Source organism: Centruroides vittatus, unplaced genomic scaffold (assembly GCF_030686945.1).
Source record: "Centruroides vittatus isolate TY-2023 unplaced genomic scaffold, ASM3068694v2 scaffold_946, whole genome shotgun sequence".
NCBI classification, from domain to species: Eukaryota; Metazoa; Arthropoda; class Arachnida; order Scorpiones; family Buthidae; genus Centruroides; species Centruroides vittatus.
The window spans coordinates 599,274-619,150 of NW_027122723.1; the positions used below are offsets into that span (position 1 = coordinate 599,274).

General features: G+C 31.9%; 1 protein-coding gene across 1 annotated transcript; it reads right to left on the reverse strand.

Annotated features, from left to right (window-relative positions):
* Positions 1 to 297: 297 nt before the first annotated feature.
* Positions 298 to 19,623, reverse strand: LOC136990571 (cytochrome P450 3A6-like). The gene is made up of 14 exons (XM_067288966.1): positions 19,520 to 19,623; positions 14,406 to 14,502; positions 12,142 to 12,191; positions 11,958 to 12,054; positions 10,751 to 10,879; positions 10,147 to 10,372; positions 8,709 to 8,851; positions 7,923 to 8,007; positions 7,768 to 7,846; positions 7,595 to 7,703; positions 5,108 to 5,196; positions 3,903 to 4,043; positions 3,288 to 3,447; positions 298 to 467 (listed from the first exon to the last, which is right to left on the reverse strand). The coding sequence occupies exons 1-14, from the start codon at positions 19,579 to 19,581 to the stop codon at positions 396 to 398; spliced, it is 1,539 nt and encodes a 512-aa protein (XP_067145067.1). The 5' UTR covers positions 19,582 to 19,623; the 3' UTR covers positions 298 to 395.
* Positions 19,624 to 19,877: the final 254 nt, after the last annotated feature.

The following is a 19,877-nucleotide window of genomic DNA, read 5'->3' on the forward strand; positions in this document are numbered from 1 at the left end:
TAGCTAACAGATTGGAGTATCAATTGATACTAAATGATCTAAGTTTTCCTAACGGGTCGCGTGGTACACACTAAAATATTCTTGTACTTACGTTTCCCAGTCTCTCTCATAATATTAATCAATTCATTTGTTTTGAGTAAACAGCCATTCAAGACACAATAGTATACATTCATTTATTTATTACATACATTCATTTATCTACATATTTGCATATTACATCAAAGAATATTAAACAGTTTAATAATACACGGTTGATTCAAACATAATCTGGAATATAATATAAATATCACAAAATAATAAAATTTTGCTTCGTCAGTTTTTCATTCAAATTATATCTAGTAAATACGAAATATAAATTGTATACTGTATTTAATTCGTTTTGATTTGTTTCGTCTTCACAGTGGAGTGGCGTTAAGATAAATCGGATGTTTAGAGAAAGTTATCACAAATCTGAAATGAGGCTCAATCTGAAAATAAGTAAAAAATAATATTTTTAATATTTATCTAATAATATATACAGTCAAACCTGTTTTTATGCGAGGGATAGGGACCGCATTAAAAAAAACGCATAAAAAAATCGCACGAAACTTCACGAGTGGCTATAAATAATAGTTTTCGCAACACAATTAAAAATATATTTTTTTTATGCGGTCAATAGGGACCGCATAAAAGAAGTCTCACATAGAAAATAACTCAAAACCGTACGAAATAGAATTTATTGACAACAGATGTCAGCACTTGACTGTATCGTCTGGTCTATCGTCTGTTTTACATATTTTTGTCCAGGTGGTGTTTTGTTGACTTAAAAAGTAAATTATTTCATTTTTTGCATATTCATGCAATAATATTACTATAATAAGTGCATTTATGCTATAATAAGTTTATTTAGCTATAATAAGTCAACGTGAGACACGACGAATCGCACGAGACTAGTCGCCAACTATACCGCACAAATTAAAAATTCGCATTAAAAAAACCGCACAAATAAAAATCGCACATAAAAAGAGCGCATAAAAACAGGTTTGACTGTATATAAAAAGAAACATTCATAAAACTTGATTAATTTCTTTACATTTAAAATTCTTCTAAAGGTCGATAAAATTGATTAAACAATTAGTATTTGTAAAGAATGTCTAGAATATTGGTTTCCTGTAATTTCATCTTGTCAAAAGACTTGAATGATGACTTGAAGGAAATGTAGTTATGAGTCTTTTGGCACGATGAAATGATAGGAAGTCGGATATTCTTTACAATTAATTAATTAAGTGTAACTTATAATTTATTTTTGTATTTTATGAATTTAAAACATTGTATTATTTATGTAAATATCTGTATCAAAAACTAACTTATATTGATCTCAATCAATAATATGAAATGTTTGCGTTAATAGTAAGTTAATAATAGTTCTAATTAATAGTAAATGGGAGTGAAGTACAGTAGAACGTTAAAACAATTTTTTGAACATTTTTTAGTTTTATAATTTTACCACAGGAATGACATGAAAACTATGACGGAAATGAAAAAGATTTTATTCGATTTTATTAGAATAATTTTTATATACATATATGTATATAAATATTATTTTTTTCATTTTCCTAGAAAACTGCTTCTTTCTAATAAAATCTTTTTCATTTCTGTCATAGTTTTTATTAATGGTCAATGGTTTTCATTAATATATATATATATATATTAATGAAAACCATTGTTTCATATAACCCGACATATGGAGACATATTAAATGACTATGATCCTGTAAAGAAATTGGGCACTTTTTGGTATTTGTTCTAAGTAAACTTAGTTATGTTAGTGAAGTCTTTATAAAATAATTTAAGAAGAAAAAAAATTGTTAATAGAAATTCTGGGGTATGCTTAAACCAATGATGAGCAACTTTTTAAATGAAGGTGTTACGGTTAACGGTAATCTTAGCCAGGCACAAGCTTAAGGTGGTCGACACCCGAGAGTCCGTACCCCAAGGTTCAAATCTAGTCTGGGGTATACGTTCGTCCTTCTTGCTTCGCACTCGCCGATGTTCTAGCAACAACTATCCAAATAACAAAGTTTCTGAACCTGCGATTCCTCTCGTACTGCACAGGATTACTATTGCAACGACTGCCGCGGCTAGGAGGCTTCTGCTTTAGGGGCGTTCAGTCATAATCCCACGAATAATAGCTTCGCAGCACTGGCCACTCGACCAAGCACATGTACTAAATGTCCGTTACAGATGGCGGGACCTTCTTAGGCTTGCGGCAGGCTGCATACATTTTTTACATATGGAGTTGCAGGCTTTAAGCCTGCTGAGTACTGTACCAACATATCCAGTCTTCCTAACCTCCAGTACATAAAATACTAAAATAATACAATAACTGAAAACGAAGTAAGAATAAATAAAAGTACGTTAGAAAGTACCTGTGCAGAATCACGGGTTGCTCATGACTGACCTACATAAGGGTTGACTAAAAATTCGTACATAAAGTTCGGAGTTTAAATGTTTAGACATAACCGTTAGAAAAATGTTAAGCAAAGACATTATTCTCAAAACCCGAGAAGAGAGTTTCAATGCACTATGCTTATTATTGATAATGTTCCTTTTCACAAGACCCGGGTTCATTCTCTTATCCAATTTCATGAACATAGCTAGACTTTCTGACGTCGTACAGTTCCCAAATTAATCGGATTTAAGACTGTTTTTAAATAGAAATCATAACAACCGGAATGCATTAACTGACTACTTCAAAGATTTGGTTGAATTCTGATGTTTACGTTTGTTGTTCTGAAAAATCGTAAATAAATATAAACACAGCATTTTTTTATTTTGCATACATTATTATAAATTCGCAAAGATTATCAATGTATTTTAAACCTGTAGATTTATTGTCAAAAACTATTTAGTTATACAAAATTTTTCTTATACACTATATATAAGATATTTTTCTTTGTACCTATCTTTAATTGTGAAGAACTGTAATAAATCTAATATATTTTATATTTTACATTCGATGTTATTGAAATAAGTATATTGCTTTATTATTCTGTGAAATTCGAATTGATTTTTGATAGCATGTGATGAAAATAAATGCAATTTCTTAATAAATGTATTATAAAACCAACATCAAACATTCAAATGAGGTCCCACGAAAATATAATTAAAACAGATTATATTCAGTCAAACTTTTATATTTGTCTAATTGGACTAATAAAATATGTTGTTTTTTAACTGTAAACTTAATTATTGATTTAAGTTTTAGTTGTATAAAAATAATAAGCAAAAAATAAGTATTTTCAATACCTCTTTAGTTTCTGGAGCAAGAGTAAATTTGAAGCTTTTGACCAAATTAGCCAAGAATAATTTACAGATGAGTTGACCGGGTCTCATTCCCGCGCAATGTCTGAGTCCTATTCCGAAAGGTTGGTATATGTAAGGGTTAATTGAAGATTTATCTTGGAATCTGTAAAATATTTAAAGTTTTAGCAAGTTTCTAAAATAAAATTTTGTATTTCGATCGGAATACCTGAAAATCATGGAAACAGGAAAGCTAATAAACATGAATGCATATTACCTTTGTGAGTTATGCATTAAAGAAATACAATATTTTTACTATCTACAAAGGTTTCCTTCATATAGGCTATCTATAAAATGCTAGCCTGAATACCTGGAGTTGCCGGGTAAATTAAATAAATGGCTACACCAGAGATAGGGATCCTTTGTAGAGAAGACCATATCTTATTTCAAAAGTATTTCATAAATATGCATGTTGTACTGTATGAATGTATACATTTGGTATATTTACATTGCAAAAATACATAAATTATATTTAAACAGATGCCTCTATTGAAAAGGATTGAAAACATCTTACTCTGTAGTTTCATTTTTAAAGCATTTAAGTATAAAGAAGCTTGATACCTGTCAGGATTAAATTCATCCGGATCAGTCCAATATTCAGGATTTCTGTGTAAACCGTACAACGGTACATATACAGTCATTCCTTTGGGAATCAAAATATCATTATATTTGAGATCTTCCTCGGCTACTCTGTTTACGAAGCTAAAATATAAATTATGAAAAATAATTAAATAAAAAAACAAAAATGAGCCTTTATTATTATAATACATATACAGGGTGCATAGAAAAATCCCTTTAACCGGGAAATTCTTGCGAACGGAGAGAGCTACAGCTATGCAAGTGAGATAACGGTATAGTATAGTGACTACGCCCGACCTAATGCAAACGACAGCAGTGCCCCTAGTGGCGAAATTTGGAAGATAGGCAGTGCAAAACGAAAACAGATAGAGCAAACTTTCCAATTAGGAAGTTTTAGCACATCAAATAATTAGTACGAAACGACATGTGGTTCACACAGATAAAATAAATTGTTCCTGTATACCCAAAAATGTTCGAAAGCAATGCACGCCATTTTGTGTAAATGTTTGAAAGGAATAGCCATAGGTATGAAAAAATATGCACAATTTATTGCATAAAATACGTACTTACGTCAATACAGTTTGATAACATCACACAAAAAAAAAAAACGAAAAACAACGGAAAGGCAAACTGTCACACAGTGATAACAAGTTAATGTAGAGTGTGTTCGAAAAGTTCGCAATTGCTCACGATACACGCCATTGTTATCAAACTGTATTGACGTAAATACGTATTTTATGCAATAAATTGAGCTTATTTCTTCACAGCTATGGCTGTTCCTTTCAAGCGTTTGCACAAAATGGCGTGCATTACTTTCGGACATTTTTGGGTATACAGGTGACAACTTTATCCTATCTGTGTGAACCACGTGTCGTTTCGTACTAATTAATTGTTGTTCTAAAACTTTCTAATTGGAAAGTTTACTCTATCTGTCTTCGTTTTCGATTTGTACTGCCTATCTTCCAAATTTTGCTACTTAGGGGCGCTGCTGTCGTTTGCATTAGGTCGGGCGTAGTTGCTTTACTATACCGTTACCTCACTTGCATAGCTGTAGCTCTCTCCGTTCGCAAGAATTTTCCGGTTAAAGGGACTTTCCTATGCACCCTGTATAAAAATCGAGTTTGACATAATTATATTTCTTTTAATTTGTGTGTATTTAAACTATTATATTTGAAATGATACAGTACTTTGCAGCGGACGGAAACAGTCTCAATACTTCATTTAAGACCTGATCTAAATACGTCATTTTAGATATGGCTGTATAATCGATACTCTCCTGTATAAAAAAATGAATTTGTAAATATAAAATTCGAAATAATTATTTTCTTCATCTCATTGCTATAAAATGAAAGGTAACTGGTGAGTCTTTGATGAATCAAGATTGTCTCTCGTTTATTATTCTCTCCACTCATACACACATACAAAATTTGTGGGAATGACTGCCTTATTATTATAGCAAACCCTTCAAATTTATATACAATATATCACGCGTACGTCATATTACGACATTTATTTCGACAAGAATTTATATTTTCTAATGTGTCAGTCTACAAAATGAAGATCGCGATGATCTACATTCAGAATTCTGCAGTCAGGGTGCACCAGGCAATTAGCTTATTGCCAGCTTGTAACTGCCGTAATAACAAATGCAATATTATAAACATGTACAATTGCCTGAAAATAATTCCTGTGTATTTTTAATAGTTTATCTTCTGGCCTGATACTTCTAGCCTGAAGGAAAAGAAGAGGAAGATAAAAAAAAGCAAATTTTTGTCTATGTAATAACTGAACGACGCAAAATAATTTATATATGAATTCAATCATTTCGCGTTTTGTAAAATTTAACTACTATACTTCAATGATTATATAGAACATTAAATGATAAAACTGGAAAATAATTAAGTACGATTCAGTAACTTTGTGTCAGTCTGGCAGGGTAAAAACCTCTGTTCAAACGTTTTCAACTTACATCGAAGGCCTTCTTTAGGAACCATGAGTACTAACAAGGAACACTAACGCATAAAAAAACACGAAGTTTAAAAAGTTGAAACCATGGAATTCTAGGAACGAAGGCTATTGAATTGTCGAAATTAGCAAACTTTATTGGATGCGTACTGGATGATAACGAAGGATGATTAACAGACATGTTTATAATTGATACAATTACCCCTTTTTTCGCTCAATTAGATTGGTCTGAAAAACTAAGGCTCTTCCCCTTTTCGCTCAGAGAGCACTAAGAGGCCATAATGTATATATGAGAAGTAGATGTCCTTTTTTTTTAACTCTTTCCGCCCTGTGGGCACTAAGAGGGCCTCTTTTAGTAAGCCCATTATGGGTTCGGCCAGGCCCACAATGGGGCGACCGGGTGGTGAGGGACGGGGCCCGACATATCCGAACGGACCACCCCCCGAAAAATTCCTGGGGATTATTCGACCCGTTCGGATTCGATCCCGGGTCCCCCAGAGCGGTAGACTGCCACCTTGACCGCTCGGCCATCCGGCCGTCAAGTAGATGTCCTTGTGAGGACAGGAGTACTTATATTAGCTAACCTAGTGTGAAAGTTGAGCATGTGATGATGGTTAGTTTATTAGTAAATACTGCTTGCCTTTTCTTACTTAGGGTGTAAGAGTGAGGGGAACCAAACATGGCGACATCCAGCAAAATATGTTGTAACGGATTAACGGAGCAGTGGGATTGAGTACCAATACTTATTTAGTTTATTTGAATAGAGTGAGGGAGAGTAAGCAGGAAGTAGGCATAACCACGAAAGACAACCTGGGCAGGGACCTCACCGGGGAAAGAATAAGGTGGCCCCCACACAAGACACCGGCAGAAAACAGCCCACAGGAAAACCTGCAAGGGGGAATGTGCTAGAGAGCTATGTCTCATGGACGAAAGTTTACTGAATAAATGAATTGATGGGGTTTTAAGAATGGCTCCGAGATGAATCTGTTACGATTTTGAAAAGCTGGATGAGGCCGATGTAGTAGTGAAGGGAGACAGATCAAAGGTAAATTGGATAGTATAGATCATTAGTTACTAACGTGTCCTGACGCCAGTTTCTGACTTCTCCAGAGCCACTGTGGAAGGAAAAGTAGCAATGGTAAAGCCACAGATGGTCTAGTCCAACAAATTTTGAATAAGTATTAAATTTTGAAAAAGGAGAGTACTGGCTTGCAGCGCGGGGCCATAGGCCAGCAGGATGCCTACTGGGAAGGCTTGAAAGGGAAATAGACCCAGCTTGAGAGAAAGATGCGAAGAAAACCCAGTAAAATTTTGCAAGTCAATCTGGGGGTTCCAAATAGGGGGCCAGCAAGAGCCAATTAAATGAAAGGGACAATTAGTAAACTGAGGTAAAATTCCTTTGCAAAACGTTGGACTTGATCACCATGGAGAGAAGTGCTGAAAAGGAGGTTGAAACAATTACTCTTTAATCGTTTGGGCTCTGCGCTGATTTTTATTATCAACTCGTCTCCATAATGTATATAGATTGTATGAAATTTTGCGTAAATTTCAAATAAAATTAATTAATTAATTAAACTGTTATTGTTTTTTAAATCAAATCGATTTTAATTATGTGATTTGTAATACTGTAGTGTAACAGAAGATACAAACTCTTCCGTGAATATTCTATTCTAAACTAAATGAAATGTATCTTGACTTTATTTTCTTACCTCTTTTTTATTATATTTCGATATTTCTTCTCTAATTTTATCCTGTACTTCTGGATATTTGGCGATACAATACGTAGAAAATGTTAAAGCACTTCTAATTGTATCGAACCTTTAAATGTAACACGATAAGATAAATAAATAAATGTATCATTATCTACTTAAAATAAACTTACTTTGCAACAGCAGTGTAAAAACAATTTGACAGGCAATCGTTATAACTGAGCTTGTATCCATTACGAACATCGGTATTTTCTTCATGACATGTTATTAAAAATATTTTGAATATAAAATTTTAAGTCGAATTTCAATATACTAAAAATCAATTTACTTAATTTTTCATTTTCTTCTGGTAATTCAACATTCTTCAGAGAACTGGCGTTAATTATGAGCTGTAGAATATCTGGATAAGAGTTCTAGAGAGAAATTACATTCAGTGTCATTCGAAGAAGTAACGTATAATATAGTAAATTGTGGTTAAAATTTAGTGGTATGTGCAAGTATTTAAGATAAAATTTACACATTAGAATCTGGTTAGAATTTTTGAAAAGATTGCCGACCAATAAATTCTCATTGTCTGTCCTTCCTTAATCTCGAGAACAGAGTTAGTCAAATTAAATTCGAGATCAGATATTAAAATCTTAGTGGCAGGAAGCTCCAATTAACTGTCTTGAATCGAAATTATCTGACTTCCGGTCTGGACCGGGAGTGAAGTGAATTTAAAAGTTTTCTTCGGGACAGAGTTAGATTGATAACCGGGATAAGATTCTGTTTTATCAGGAAAAGTATGATGTACTCTATAAGGGCAAGACACTACTAAAATCGAGAGCATATATTTAAATTACATAAATTAAAAATTCGGCCTTTTGCTCATTTAATGTTTACAATACATTTAAGGAACATAATTTTTCATTCTTTTCTCTGTAGATGAAAATTTATGAATTTATATTGGTAGTTGTCAGAGACTTTCATGTTCAATTTCTAAGTTACTTTTGTTAATTTTGAAATAATTTATTTTACCAAAATATCTATTAACTAAATAGTTAAATTACAAATGATAGACTTAATACTGTATGCAATTAACTATCATATTAATAGCAGCATTAAAATGTCTTACCTTTTCAAAAGACAGTCTAGCAGAAATGACTTTCTTACACATTTCCAATACATATATTGTAGATGGAAACGAAAAGAAATGTTTTGTTTTATGAGTAAAATTTCTTAGGAAATGTAGAAAATTACTTATTTCAGGAAAACAAACTGAAAAAATGTTAAATATCAGTAGAAGTTGAAAATGCACTAAATATAAAATTTAATTTTATCGATATAATAATTACTATACTAAAACATAACACAAACACTTAGCTGTTCTTTTCTAACGTATATGATATGTAGAAAAATTTAAATAAACATTGTTAATACATAACATAAACATACATCCTAGGCCTCTCAGAGCGAAAATAGGCCTATAAACTGAAATAAATATATAATAATTATTAAAATATTAATATATTACACTTTTTGTTTTTAATTATATTTTTTAATATACCTTATAAAATAATAATAGACTTACAAGGTAAGATTTATTGACAGACAGCCAGACTTTCTGACAGTAATGGAACTAGTTCATCGTTTTGGAGTACTGTACTCGGTTTTACTATTGTTTTTACTTAACAGATACCGTATTTGATTAAGGAATATTTTAAAATAAGTATCATTTTTTTCAGACTAGCTTAAAATTACAAATGAATAATAAATAAGCTCTTTATGCTTTATATTCATACATTTTATTATATTTAACAACGTCTTTGTTATGGAGTTTACTAATTTATCTGTAACTTAAGAATTAAAATATCATTGTTATGTGTTACTAGTTTAATAGTAATGCCTATTTTGTCTGCGAGAATTTTCGTCAAATAATAATAATAAAGTGACAGTTGAAATCCAGTGTTTGCTTTATTACTATAATATCTGTCGTCAAACGTTTCTTGAAATTAAATTCATATAAGAAAAACAAAAATACTTCACCTACACTATGATCTGTCTACGATAAATCGAATATTTATGATTCAAAAAGCTGTAGAGTAATTCTGAGATGCCCTGTTAAGGAATTTTTCTTATATATCGTTTTAAATTAACAGTGTATAAGAATGTTAATTTAATCTATTCCTTTTAGGCAAATGAAATTTATTATGTATCTGCTGTACATTTTACAGCAATCAAAAGTTATTGACGTAAGAAATCATTGATAATTTATGACTTATTTTTCTCATCAACGAGTGGCGTAAATAAAAATAAAACAAAATAATTTAAAATACAGTATATTCAATCACATCTATGTACAATTTTTAATAATTAATTAATATTTTGTAAGTTCTGATTTAAAATTTTGAGCAGGAGACAAGTTCTATACAGTTTGAGAGAATTGTCCTTTATTTATTTATTTTTTTACATCTTTATTTCTTAAAAGCGAAATAACAAAATGCCTTCTTTTTATGATCTAAATGTGGTAAAATTTGTAATTAATTTTAATATTATAAATATTTTGAACTTACCCGAAACGAAATTAATCGGATTCGTTAAATCAGTGTCGAATGAGTAATTCAAAGATTGAACTAGTTTTTTCTGGTCGTTGACCTCGATACCAAAGGCTGATTGAAACGTCATATCGGCTACACTACTTGATAAAAACTCTCTCATGTCAAATTGAATTCCATTTTTTGTCATTTCTCTCATATCTTTCCAACTTTTTTCAAAAGAACGATTTACCACAGCAGTCAACTATAAAATTTAATTTAATTTCAAACTTTCCCAATCGATAATTTTAATTAGCTTATCACAAATAAATTATGGATGAAGAAAGATTATAGAATGCGTATTAAGGAAAAGTAAAAAGAAAGGAATCTTGTGCATATTTTGAATGACATAATTTATTAAAAGAAATGTTGAAGAGGAAATAATGAAAAATAAGATGTAGCTTGATGGATGGTTTGATGATCTGAAAGTTATCAAAACCTGAAGATGATGCTAAGCAACGTGTAATATGGATTATGAGATAGAAAGATCTATTTGCTTTGTAGAGAACGAAAAGTGGAAGGAAAGAATTACTCTTTTCTTCTTCACAATAATAATAGATATGAATGAACAAAATATACTCACCATTTTTAATTTGCTAGTTGTATAACTGGGAGTTACCGCATCTCTGTTATGTTTCCATTTAGATCCAGTCATATAAACAACGCTTTCTGTTACTGCTTTGACTGGTGTGCCAACACCAGGAAGAACGGGCTGTTTTACATAAAATAAATAATTACATTAAAAAAACGACAACAAATATCTTGGAATAGCAACAAATTTAAACTAAGTGAAACAAAGATTCGTGGGTTTTTAACATTAAGCGTTTGAGTTATGAATTCATACTGAAAATAAATAAATATGTATATAGAATTTTGATTTCTTAAACTAAGAGATTGTAATTATATCAGTTTAATTAAAAATACGATCAATAAATAATAATCAATAATAATTCTCTTGTTACACTCAAATTTATCAGAAGAGAATAATAACTGTGGGGAAAATATTAAAATATTTTATTGGGCTGCAATTTAAAAAAAATTCTAGACGTATAAATTCCCATTGTCGTCCGTCAGTTCGTCCGTCTATCCGTTTGGTTTTCCTTAATCTCAAGAATGGCGTTACGAAGATAAAAGCCGAGACCATATAGACCATATGTGAAAAGCGTAGATGCAGGAGGCCCCGATTAAACTTCCAATGCAACGTTATTTCAATTCAAAAATTTTCCTCTGAAAGCATTTAGAGAAACGACCGGCATGATTCTGTTCTATGATGTACTGTACAGGCTTCAAGACACTACTAATTTGAGGTGGAGAGCATATATTTTAAATTAAATAAATTTTAAAACTATGGTTAAAAATTGCAGGCCCGGCATTGTGACGTTGTCACAATAAATAATTGTTCGTATCAGATTGTTTTATATTAAATTCTTATAATTAAATTAAACTTTATTTAAAATTTAATATAAGCTGCAATTGTTCAAATGCGATAAATATACAAACTGTATTATAATATTTTAATGTCTTAATGTGAGTCAAGTTTATGATTTCACTACTGTATGAAACATTTCTTAAAAGGTATTTCAATAACGTATAATAATTAAAGTTTTCTGAAGTAAATAAGAATGATAAACATAGTTTTAGTATATTATAAAATGTTTGAACGAAGACAATGAAGAGTTAATCTTGTATTAAATGCAATTACATGCAATTTTCGATAAAAATTAATATATTTGAGTGTATAAATAATTATTATTCTATTTATAACATAATATACAACATAGTTTGCTTACATTTCTTCTATTAAATATTTGTGCTTTTTTGACTTCAATAATTTTCAATAACTCCGGATCTCCAACGACAAGAATAGGTATGCTTCCCACGAAAACCCTAAATGATAAGATTCTCTCAAAACTTTGAATTAACTAAATAAATCTATATATAACACTCAATATAACGAAAAAAGTAAATAATTACCCATAAATAGGTCCATACTTTTGTTGTAACAGTACTTCTCTCTGTTGTCCCTAAATAATTAATTATGCACAAATCAAGATAGGCCTACATTAATTTATGAATAAAATTATAAAAATAAATATTATTTACAAACCAAAACGCAAAAACAATTTCTATCTCCTCACACTAAAAGAAGCATTCGAAATACAGGTGTACACATTATTTATTTATTTAATTTTGAATCCAATGCAAACCAGAAGTCGTATGTTATTTTAAATCAAACATTATTCCCCGAAAGGAGTTAGACGACCGGTACCACTATTTTTAACAGGAAAAGTATGATGTACAGGGGCAAGCCACTATTTTAAAAAATGTATATCTTGTTTATTTATATCACGTTTTGTGGAATTAGTAAATAATATACAGTTTTTTTGTGAATTTGATTTAATAGTGAAGTTCTTGCCACTATTTAAGCGAAGTATTGTAGAAAATATTGAAAACTTCGCAAGAAATAGTTAATGAAATTTTTGAAGAACATTTAAGTAGCGCATAAATTGCAAAATTATTAAGTATATTTGAAAAATTTGCGGAATGTTTGCACTATTACAGGAATCCTTTTCAGGAAAGACAGCACACTTTGCAAAAATAGGACACATACTACGTTATTTAAAAAACATTTAATCAGTTAGGACACGGATTTTGAAATTAACGTTTATTGTGGCGAATATTAAGAAAAACATCAGAAATTAGCGAAATTATTGCAAATTAGAGTGAAAATTTATACCGGTTTTCAAAATCATGTTTGCAAAATACAAGTTGATTAGTGTTTTATATTGTTTCGTATACGATACTGTATCTTAAATGTCTTATTATACTACAAAAGAGTATGTTCGGAGTATTTTAGTTAGCTCATAAAGTGTGTAATTAAATAGTTGGTTCTAACGTACACGTTCGATTAAATTCATAGAGGCCTAAGTAAAATATCTAAAATCTGTTATTACATCCTATAAGGATGCAGTTAGAACAAAATGCATTTGGGCAATAAAAATTTGTAATTTATTCTAAAAATCGATATCTGGAAATTTATTATAAAGTGAAAGATTTTTCAAAAGTGCTTTAAGCAATAGGAAAATAATAAGGAAAATACTAATAGTCTGAAGCATAATCAATTCAAGAGAGTTTGTCATGACATTTTCTATATATTAAAATATTTTTGGTATATAGATCAGTTGATTTTGGAGCTATAATTATATATATATATATATATATTATGTAAATGAAATTTTATTTAGAATTAAAATATTTATCGGAGATAATACCACCGTTAATTACAGTATGGTTGAATGTCAGCAGATTCCGTGTAAAACAAAATTTCACATAAATCTCTATTCCAGTCCAAGAATTCCAGATTATTGCCTAGACACTCGGGCAACAATTCACAATTCACAGAAAAATTTAAAGCATTTTACTAGTGCTTTAATTATAGTGAACAACGTGGCGATTTTTCAATCCGTGTCCATTTTAGTCCATTGTTTCTAAATATAACGAAGCAAATTTCTGTTATATTGTATCGAGTACAGAATACAATCAGAGAAAAATGAGTAAAAACCCCGATATTCACCAGTTAAGTAGTTCTTCCTGTTAGGAGTATCAGAAGCTAGAGAAACACTTGATTCAGACAGAATTCAGTGATACTGATACTGGTTAACTTGATTATTTTCACTTTCATCAATTATAATCACTTATCAAATGTATTTCGCCAAATGTTTTTGTTTTATAAATTTTTTAATTAAAAATTTTCGACCCCATTGAATAGTTTTATACTTTTATTAATTTTTTAATAAGGATGTTTGACGATGAAGCTAGAAATAAATTTGAAATTGTCAAGCAATAAAAGGAGCAGCTTAAGTGAAAAAAACTATTACAAGCATAACATCCGAAAGAAACAATTAATGTAACAGCCAAGTAAGAAATAAACATGTCTTTCTCTAGAAATATTTTATTCTCACTGGACTATCTTTTATCGTTATTAAACTATTATATCACTATCTTCTGTTGTTACTTAAAAATAAATAAACTATTATTGCCTTTTTCTGAAACCGTGCCTTCTTTTACTTGTTAATCTTTACCACACAACTAAGTGCATAGGTACACACTAGGCTTTTTTACATCACTCTTTATTCTGCAATATCTTAGATGCTATAATTCTATTTCCAATAAATTGTGATAACTTATTTGAAATAGACCTATATTAATGTAATTTTATATGTCATATGGATATTTACGAATTTTATTGAATCCAAAAGATTTCCAAACCAAAAAGACGGCTTCGGACCTGGAATTCCAAGTTTCTCAAAACATCGGAAATTTTCTCTTCTATTACTATAAAAAAATTATAAGAAATTGATAAAATTAAAAAGAAAAAATAAATTACTTTATTTAAAATTAGCAAAAAAATATTTTTAATTATATTTAACAACTGACTGCTTTTCATTTGTATTAATTCAATTAACAACTGCTTTACACAGAAACGATTCATTTTGAATGTATATATTAACATACGTAAAGAGATCTTATGTTTATAATGATTAATTCTGCAATTACACTTCTCAAAAGTGAAATCGCAACACCATGAAGGAATGAGCGTAGCCACATCCTCATTGCATAACCAGTAGAAGTGACAGAGATATGCAGACGATTAAAAGAACAAAGATATGCAACAGATACCTGCTTTTTCAGGAACGAATATGGCAGCTATACAGCAGAGCATACTATCAACGAGGCGATTAAATAGTTGTCCGAGGTATCCCTTGCCAAGCAGCATCCTCTGCAGCGCGCATGTAGTCTACGTATGTGGCGATACACCTCACGTCGAACGAACTCCCACAGGAGTTCTGTGAGAGAGATCCGCCGAGCCTACCGGCCAGGGAAAAATGTGAATACTGTTCAGGCTGGTGAGAGTTCACCATGCGGCGTGCGGTCTGGCACTGTCTTGCTGGAACTCAGTGTCAGGTGCAGCCTGCACCGAGGCGGAACCACAGGCTCCACAATTAGTCTGCTGTTAGAGTACCGGAAATATACACCGGGGCCGTCCGCTGATCGAACGCGATGCCTCCCAAACCACAATGCCTGTGTGGGGCAGGTGTGACGCTTGGTAAAAAAAGGACTTGCATGATGCGTTCCCCGAGATACCGCCACACCCATCCACGGCCTTCAATCCTTCGCAGACAGAAGCGGGATTCATCGGTAAACAATACCCGACACCATTCAGTGGTCAAGTTGCGATGAGAACGACACCACGCCAGGCTTGGAACCTTGCAGTGAAGAGTCCAGCAGCCCTCTCCGCCCGGACGGTACGTTTTTCGGGGTGGCAGTTTTAGTAGTTGCGAAAGGAATTTTTCCAAATTAAAACCGATCAAAAATTATCTTAGGTCCAGAATTTATGTTCAAGGGGTGACCCTTTCGATGATGCTCTGTACAAGGTTAAAGAACCTTGTAAAGAACATCATCTAAGAAACGAAATAGATTTTGATAGTATTATAAATGAGTTTGCTAATAAAAAAGCAAGAAAAATACATTTGTAACTTTGTATTTTAATTTATAAATGAAAGAAATAATTTTATTTTTTCTTAAACTTATTTTTTAAATTGTGTCTAAATAAGTTTTATGTCTATTATGTATTTTCCAAAAGAAAGGGTGGAAATTGACAGACCGTCTCGAGCAACTCAAACTGTAGCTACGCCTCTGCAGCCTGTGTCGAGCGGTTAATGGCACCCCGTTGCCAGTTGCTCGCATGCAGTCCGACTTCACGCAACCTGCTGCGAATGGTTTTGGGTAGACACAGACGCACCCGTTGACGGCGACAAGAGGCTTCAGATGTCACGTGCGATCCCCCTTTTCGGCGTGTTCGCAGATGTTCCCACGTCCATCGTGTCACACATCGCTGAATGGCACTCACGTCGTCGTGCCCAACACGCGTGGCAACTGCGCGCATCAACATACCGAGGTGGTGCAGCTGCAGGATACGGTCCAATTCCCCAGCCGTTAACTGGTGGTATTCGGCTCGCTGTCGTCCCCGATGTTTTTCTACGCTTCTTTGAAAGATCGGCTGTCGCTAATCGTCGCTGATAGCATTTACGGCTCGAGCCGGCTGCTGGTCTTATAGCCCGAAACTGGGTACCACATGACCTAAAGCGTCAATCTACCCAAACTTAGTCATTTGCATATCTCTGTCATCTGTACTGGTCTTGCAAATTGCAGGTGGCTACGCGAATTCCTTCGTGCTGTTGCGATTTCACTTTTGAGAAGTGTATAAAATACGCAATAAGTTATTTAATATGTTCAATACGATGAATTCTTCGTTCTAAAAAGTATATTAAAGATTAAATGAAAGTTTTGCTATTTATTCTTAATTAATTAATTTATGATTCTCTGCTACTTAATGTTACATATATCGTTTTGCAAGATTCAATAACAAACAACTTAAGCTTAATATATTTAAGTATAATAAAAAACACAAGAAAAAAATCTATAAAATAATTTTAAATATAAAACTTAATTATAGTATAATAATGCTATGTCTGAAAATATTGAAGTTAGAGTGTATCTTCAATATGAAAACAATAGAATTCAATTGATACTGTCTCTGAATAAAAATACTATTTCAATTTTGTAATTACTAAACGTTGCATAGCATTTTCGTTCTTGATTTTTGTGAAATTCCTCACAAGTTTTAAAATAGTCTTTAGTTTTTAATACGGCAGCACTTTCTTTTAGTTTCTCTCTCTCTCTAGAGAAAGAGAGAGAGAGAGAGAGAGAGAGAGAAAGGGAGTAGTTTTGCATCATATTATCACATATTATCAGATTTAAATGACCTTAAAAATTATTTTCAAGGTCAACAAAATCTGTCAACAAGGTCAGCAAAAGAAATGTCATCTGTTTCTCCCTACATGACTTCCTATGTAACTACATTCAGTATTTTTGGAATGAAAAGGGCGAAGGGACACTTGACTCATCCTTCATACTCTGGTAAAGATTATTAATGAGTAAAGTCAAATATAAGGAAAAGTGGGGTATAATTTTTCTGTTGAGAAAAGAATTCTCCTATTTTGTTTGTTGCCAAATGCAACACATATTATCCAGCTTTGTGATGTAGCAATTTTTCGACCACTTAAAATGTCAGTGGAGAAATGTAGGAAAACACAAGCAACAATCATCAAAATCAGTTTCTAAAACTAACTTTGCTGCTTTATTCTTTGGAACTTACAAGAAAACTTCGAAATTGGAAACAATTTAACATGGGTTTGAAACATTGGTTTGGTTCCATTTGACCCAAATAGGTTGGATTATTCAAAATGTATTTCTGCTAGGCGTAAGGAACCGTTTTCCGAAAATGAACCTGATTTATCAATTAATTATGGAAAACCATATAAATGTGAACTGCAAATAATAGAAAATAAGATTCCACTTAATTTGTTATCACATTTCAAAAAAGTCAATGCACTGATAACAATCAGGTAAATTTAGAAAATTCTTATTGCAATATTTTCTATCTATGAAATAAATTTTTGTATGAATTATCGAACTGATAATCATACAAAAATTTGTAACATTGTATATATGACATTATTGAACTAAACAGCTTTTCTAAAAATTAATATTGTTATTCCAATTTCTTAATCTGAAATTACATCACCGAATCCACTTTCAACCAAGACTTTCTTTCCTTCACATAATGATCCATCCACTCAGGACTGGATTCAATGTGTCAAACTGCTTTATATGATGATATGAACAATGCATCTCTTTTAAAAGTATAGATAGTTCCATTGTGATATTTGTTGACTGTGCAATCTTACCCCGACGAACACGAGCATTCATTTATTGAAAGAAATGAACATCCGCGCCCTTGTTTCACTTATGGAGCAAGATTAAATATGATCATTGTTTTCAAAGAAATGTTTTATATTTATTTCGTTCGAATGGATTTTTTTTAAATCCACAGTGATTAAAGAATATATTTTGACAATACTATTTTCGAAAAAGAATTATCATTTTTGTGTCATTATGGCAAAACCACGCGTTTTTCCCCGCTTTTCCTTATTTGTAGTTTTATTAATATGCACAGAAATATTAGCCTACTAATAAATGTTTAAAAAATGTATAAGGAAATTTCTAAAATAATTTTATAAAAAGAATTAATGGCAAATTATCTTCAGATATCGTTACTTTTAATTCATAAATATATCATAAATCAACTTTTAATCTGTAACAATGAAACTGGCTTCAGTTTCTATTTGGAAATGAAATTAATTATTGGTAATTAATATAAACGGATTTTATAATTTTCTGCAGTAATTAACATTCTATCACAGAATAAATTTTATTATAGCGTTTCAAATATATCTTATGCATTAGACGGTTTGATAACCGAGGCAGTTAAGGGGTCATCGTTACATCGTTACAAGAAAGAGGGTGAAGCTTGAGACTACTCAGTAGTATCGTTCGAGGGTGAAATTAGGAGTAGGGGTGAAAGTGAAATGGAAAGAGAGATAGGTTAGGTGATGAAGGGATAGGATCATGAACGCCTGCGACACATTTATTGACGAGAAAAAGAGAGAAACAAAATACAATATATACAGAATACAGGGTATACAAAACCTGTAAACAAGTTGATGGCGCGATTGTAAAACAACAATAGAAAGAAGTACAATTTGACAATAAAGTGATAATTGCACAATTGAGTAAAGGCAGAACGCGTACGTGTACGCAATTAGGGATGAAAGTCCTGTTGGAGAACCCGCTTCAATAGTTGTGTTGCGTGTTGTTCCTGTGGTAGTCCGTCAGTTGAAGTTAGTTAAGGCGTCAGCCTGCCGCTGTGGAGGACTCGAAATCGAATCCAGGGAAGAAATAATTGCGCAGCCGGTACCAGGCCCGTAATAAAGAGACTGAAAGCCCGATTTTTAAAGTAAATTTATTTGTTTATTTGTAAGGATATATCACTGTAGTGGCTGGAGAAGAAATCACGGAAAATTCTCCCCAAATAAAAAGATTGCCGGTTGGATTTTTGGAGGTGCAGATGGGTTAATGTGGGGAGAAGCTAAGGGGTCCTGGAGGTTTTACGGAGCCCGTGCTGCCTTTCAATTGGGGTTGCGTGCGAGCAACATCTGGTATTTTGACTGGCCGGATATGTCGAAACTCGGAAACCCTTGTTATGGATTTAACCAAACCCATGATGGATATGAGAAAAATATGTCTTTTTAGACAGGCGAAAAGAATTAAAACTAAAAAAATAGATCTTTATTTTTGAGTAGTTTAAACTGGATATAAAGCAATTTAAAATATATTTTAATTTTTCAATGAATTAGAATGAATACAGAGAGATTAAATCGAAACTTACCGAATCCATTTCAACAGAGAAATTCCTACAAGCACGAAGAAAAAGAATACAAGAATATCCATATCTCAACAAGTGTGGTAATTTAAACGCGCTGATGGATTAAATAATAATACTTATCACTGCAACAATATTAACGTATCAAAGTAACAATACATTGTAATCTTTGGTATGGACTTTAGAAAGCATTATATTGTAGGCTACTTATCTAGTTAGTTGTGGGTAGAGGACGTTTAATATAGGGCACACGCGTGGCGAGTGGTGACCTTAATAAAATTGTTTTGATTTCGTATAATGTTTTAATCGGCGCTGGTCTTGATTAATTTTAAGATAAAATTAATGTTATTATCAAAACTAACGC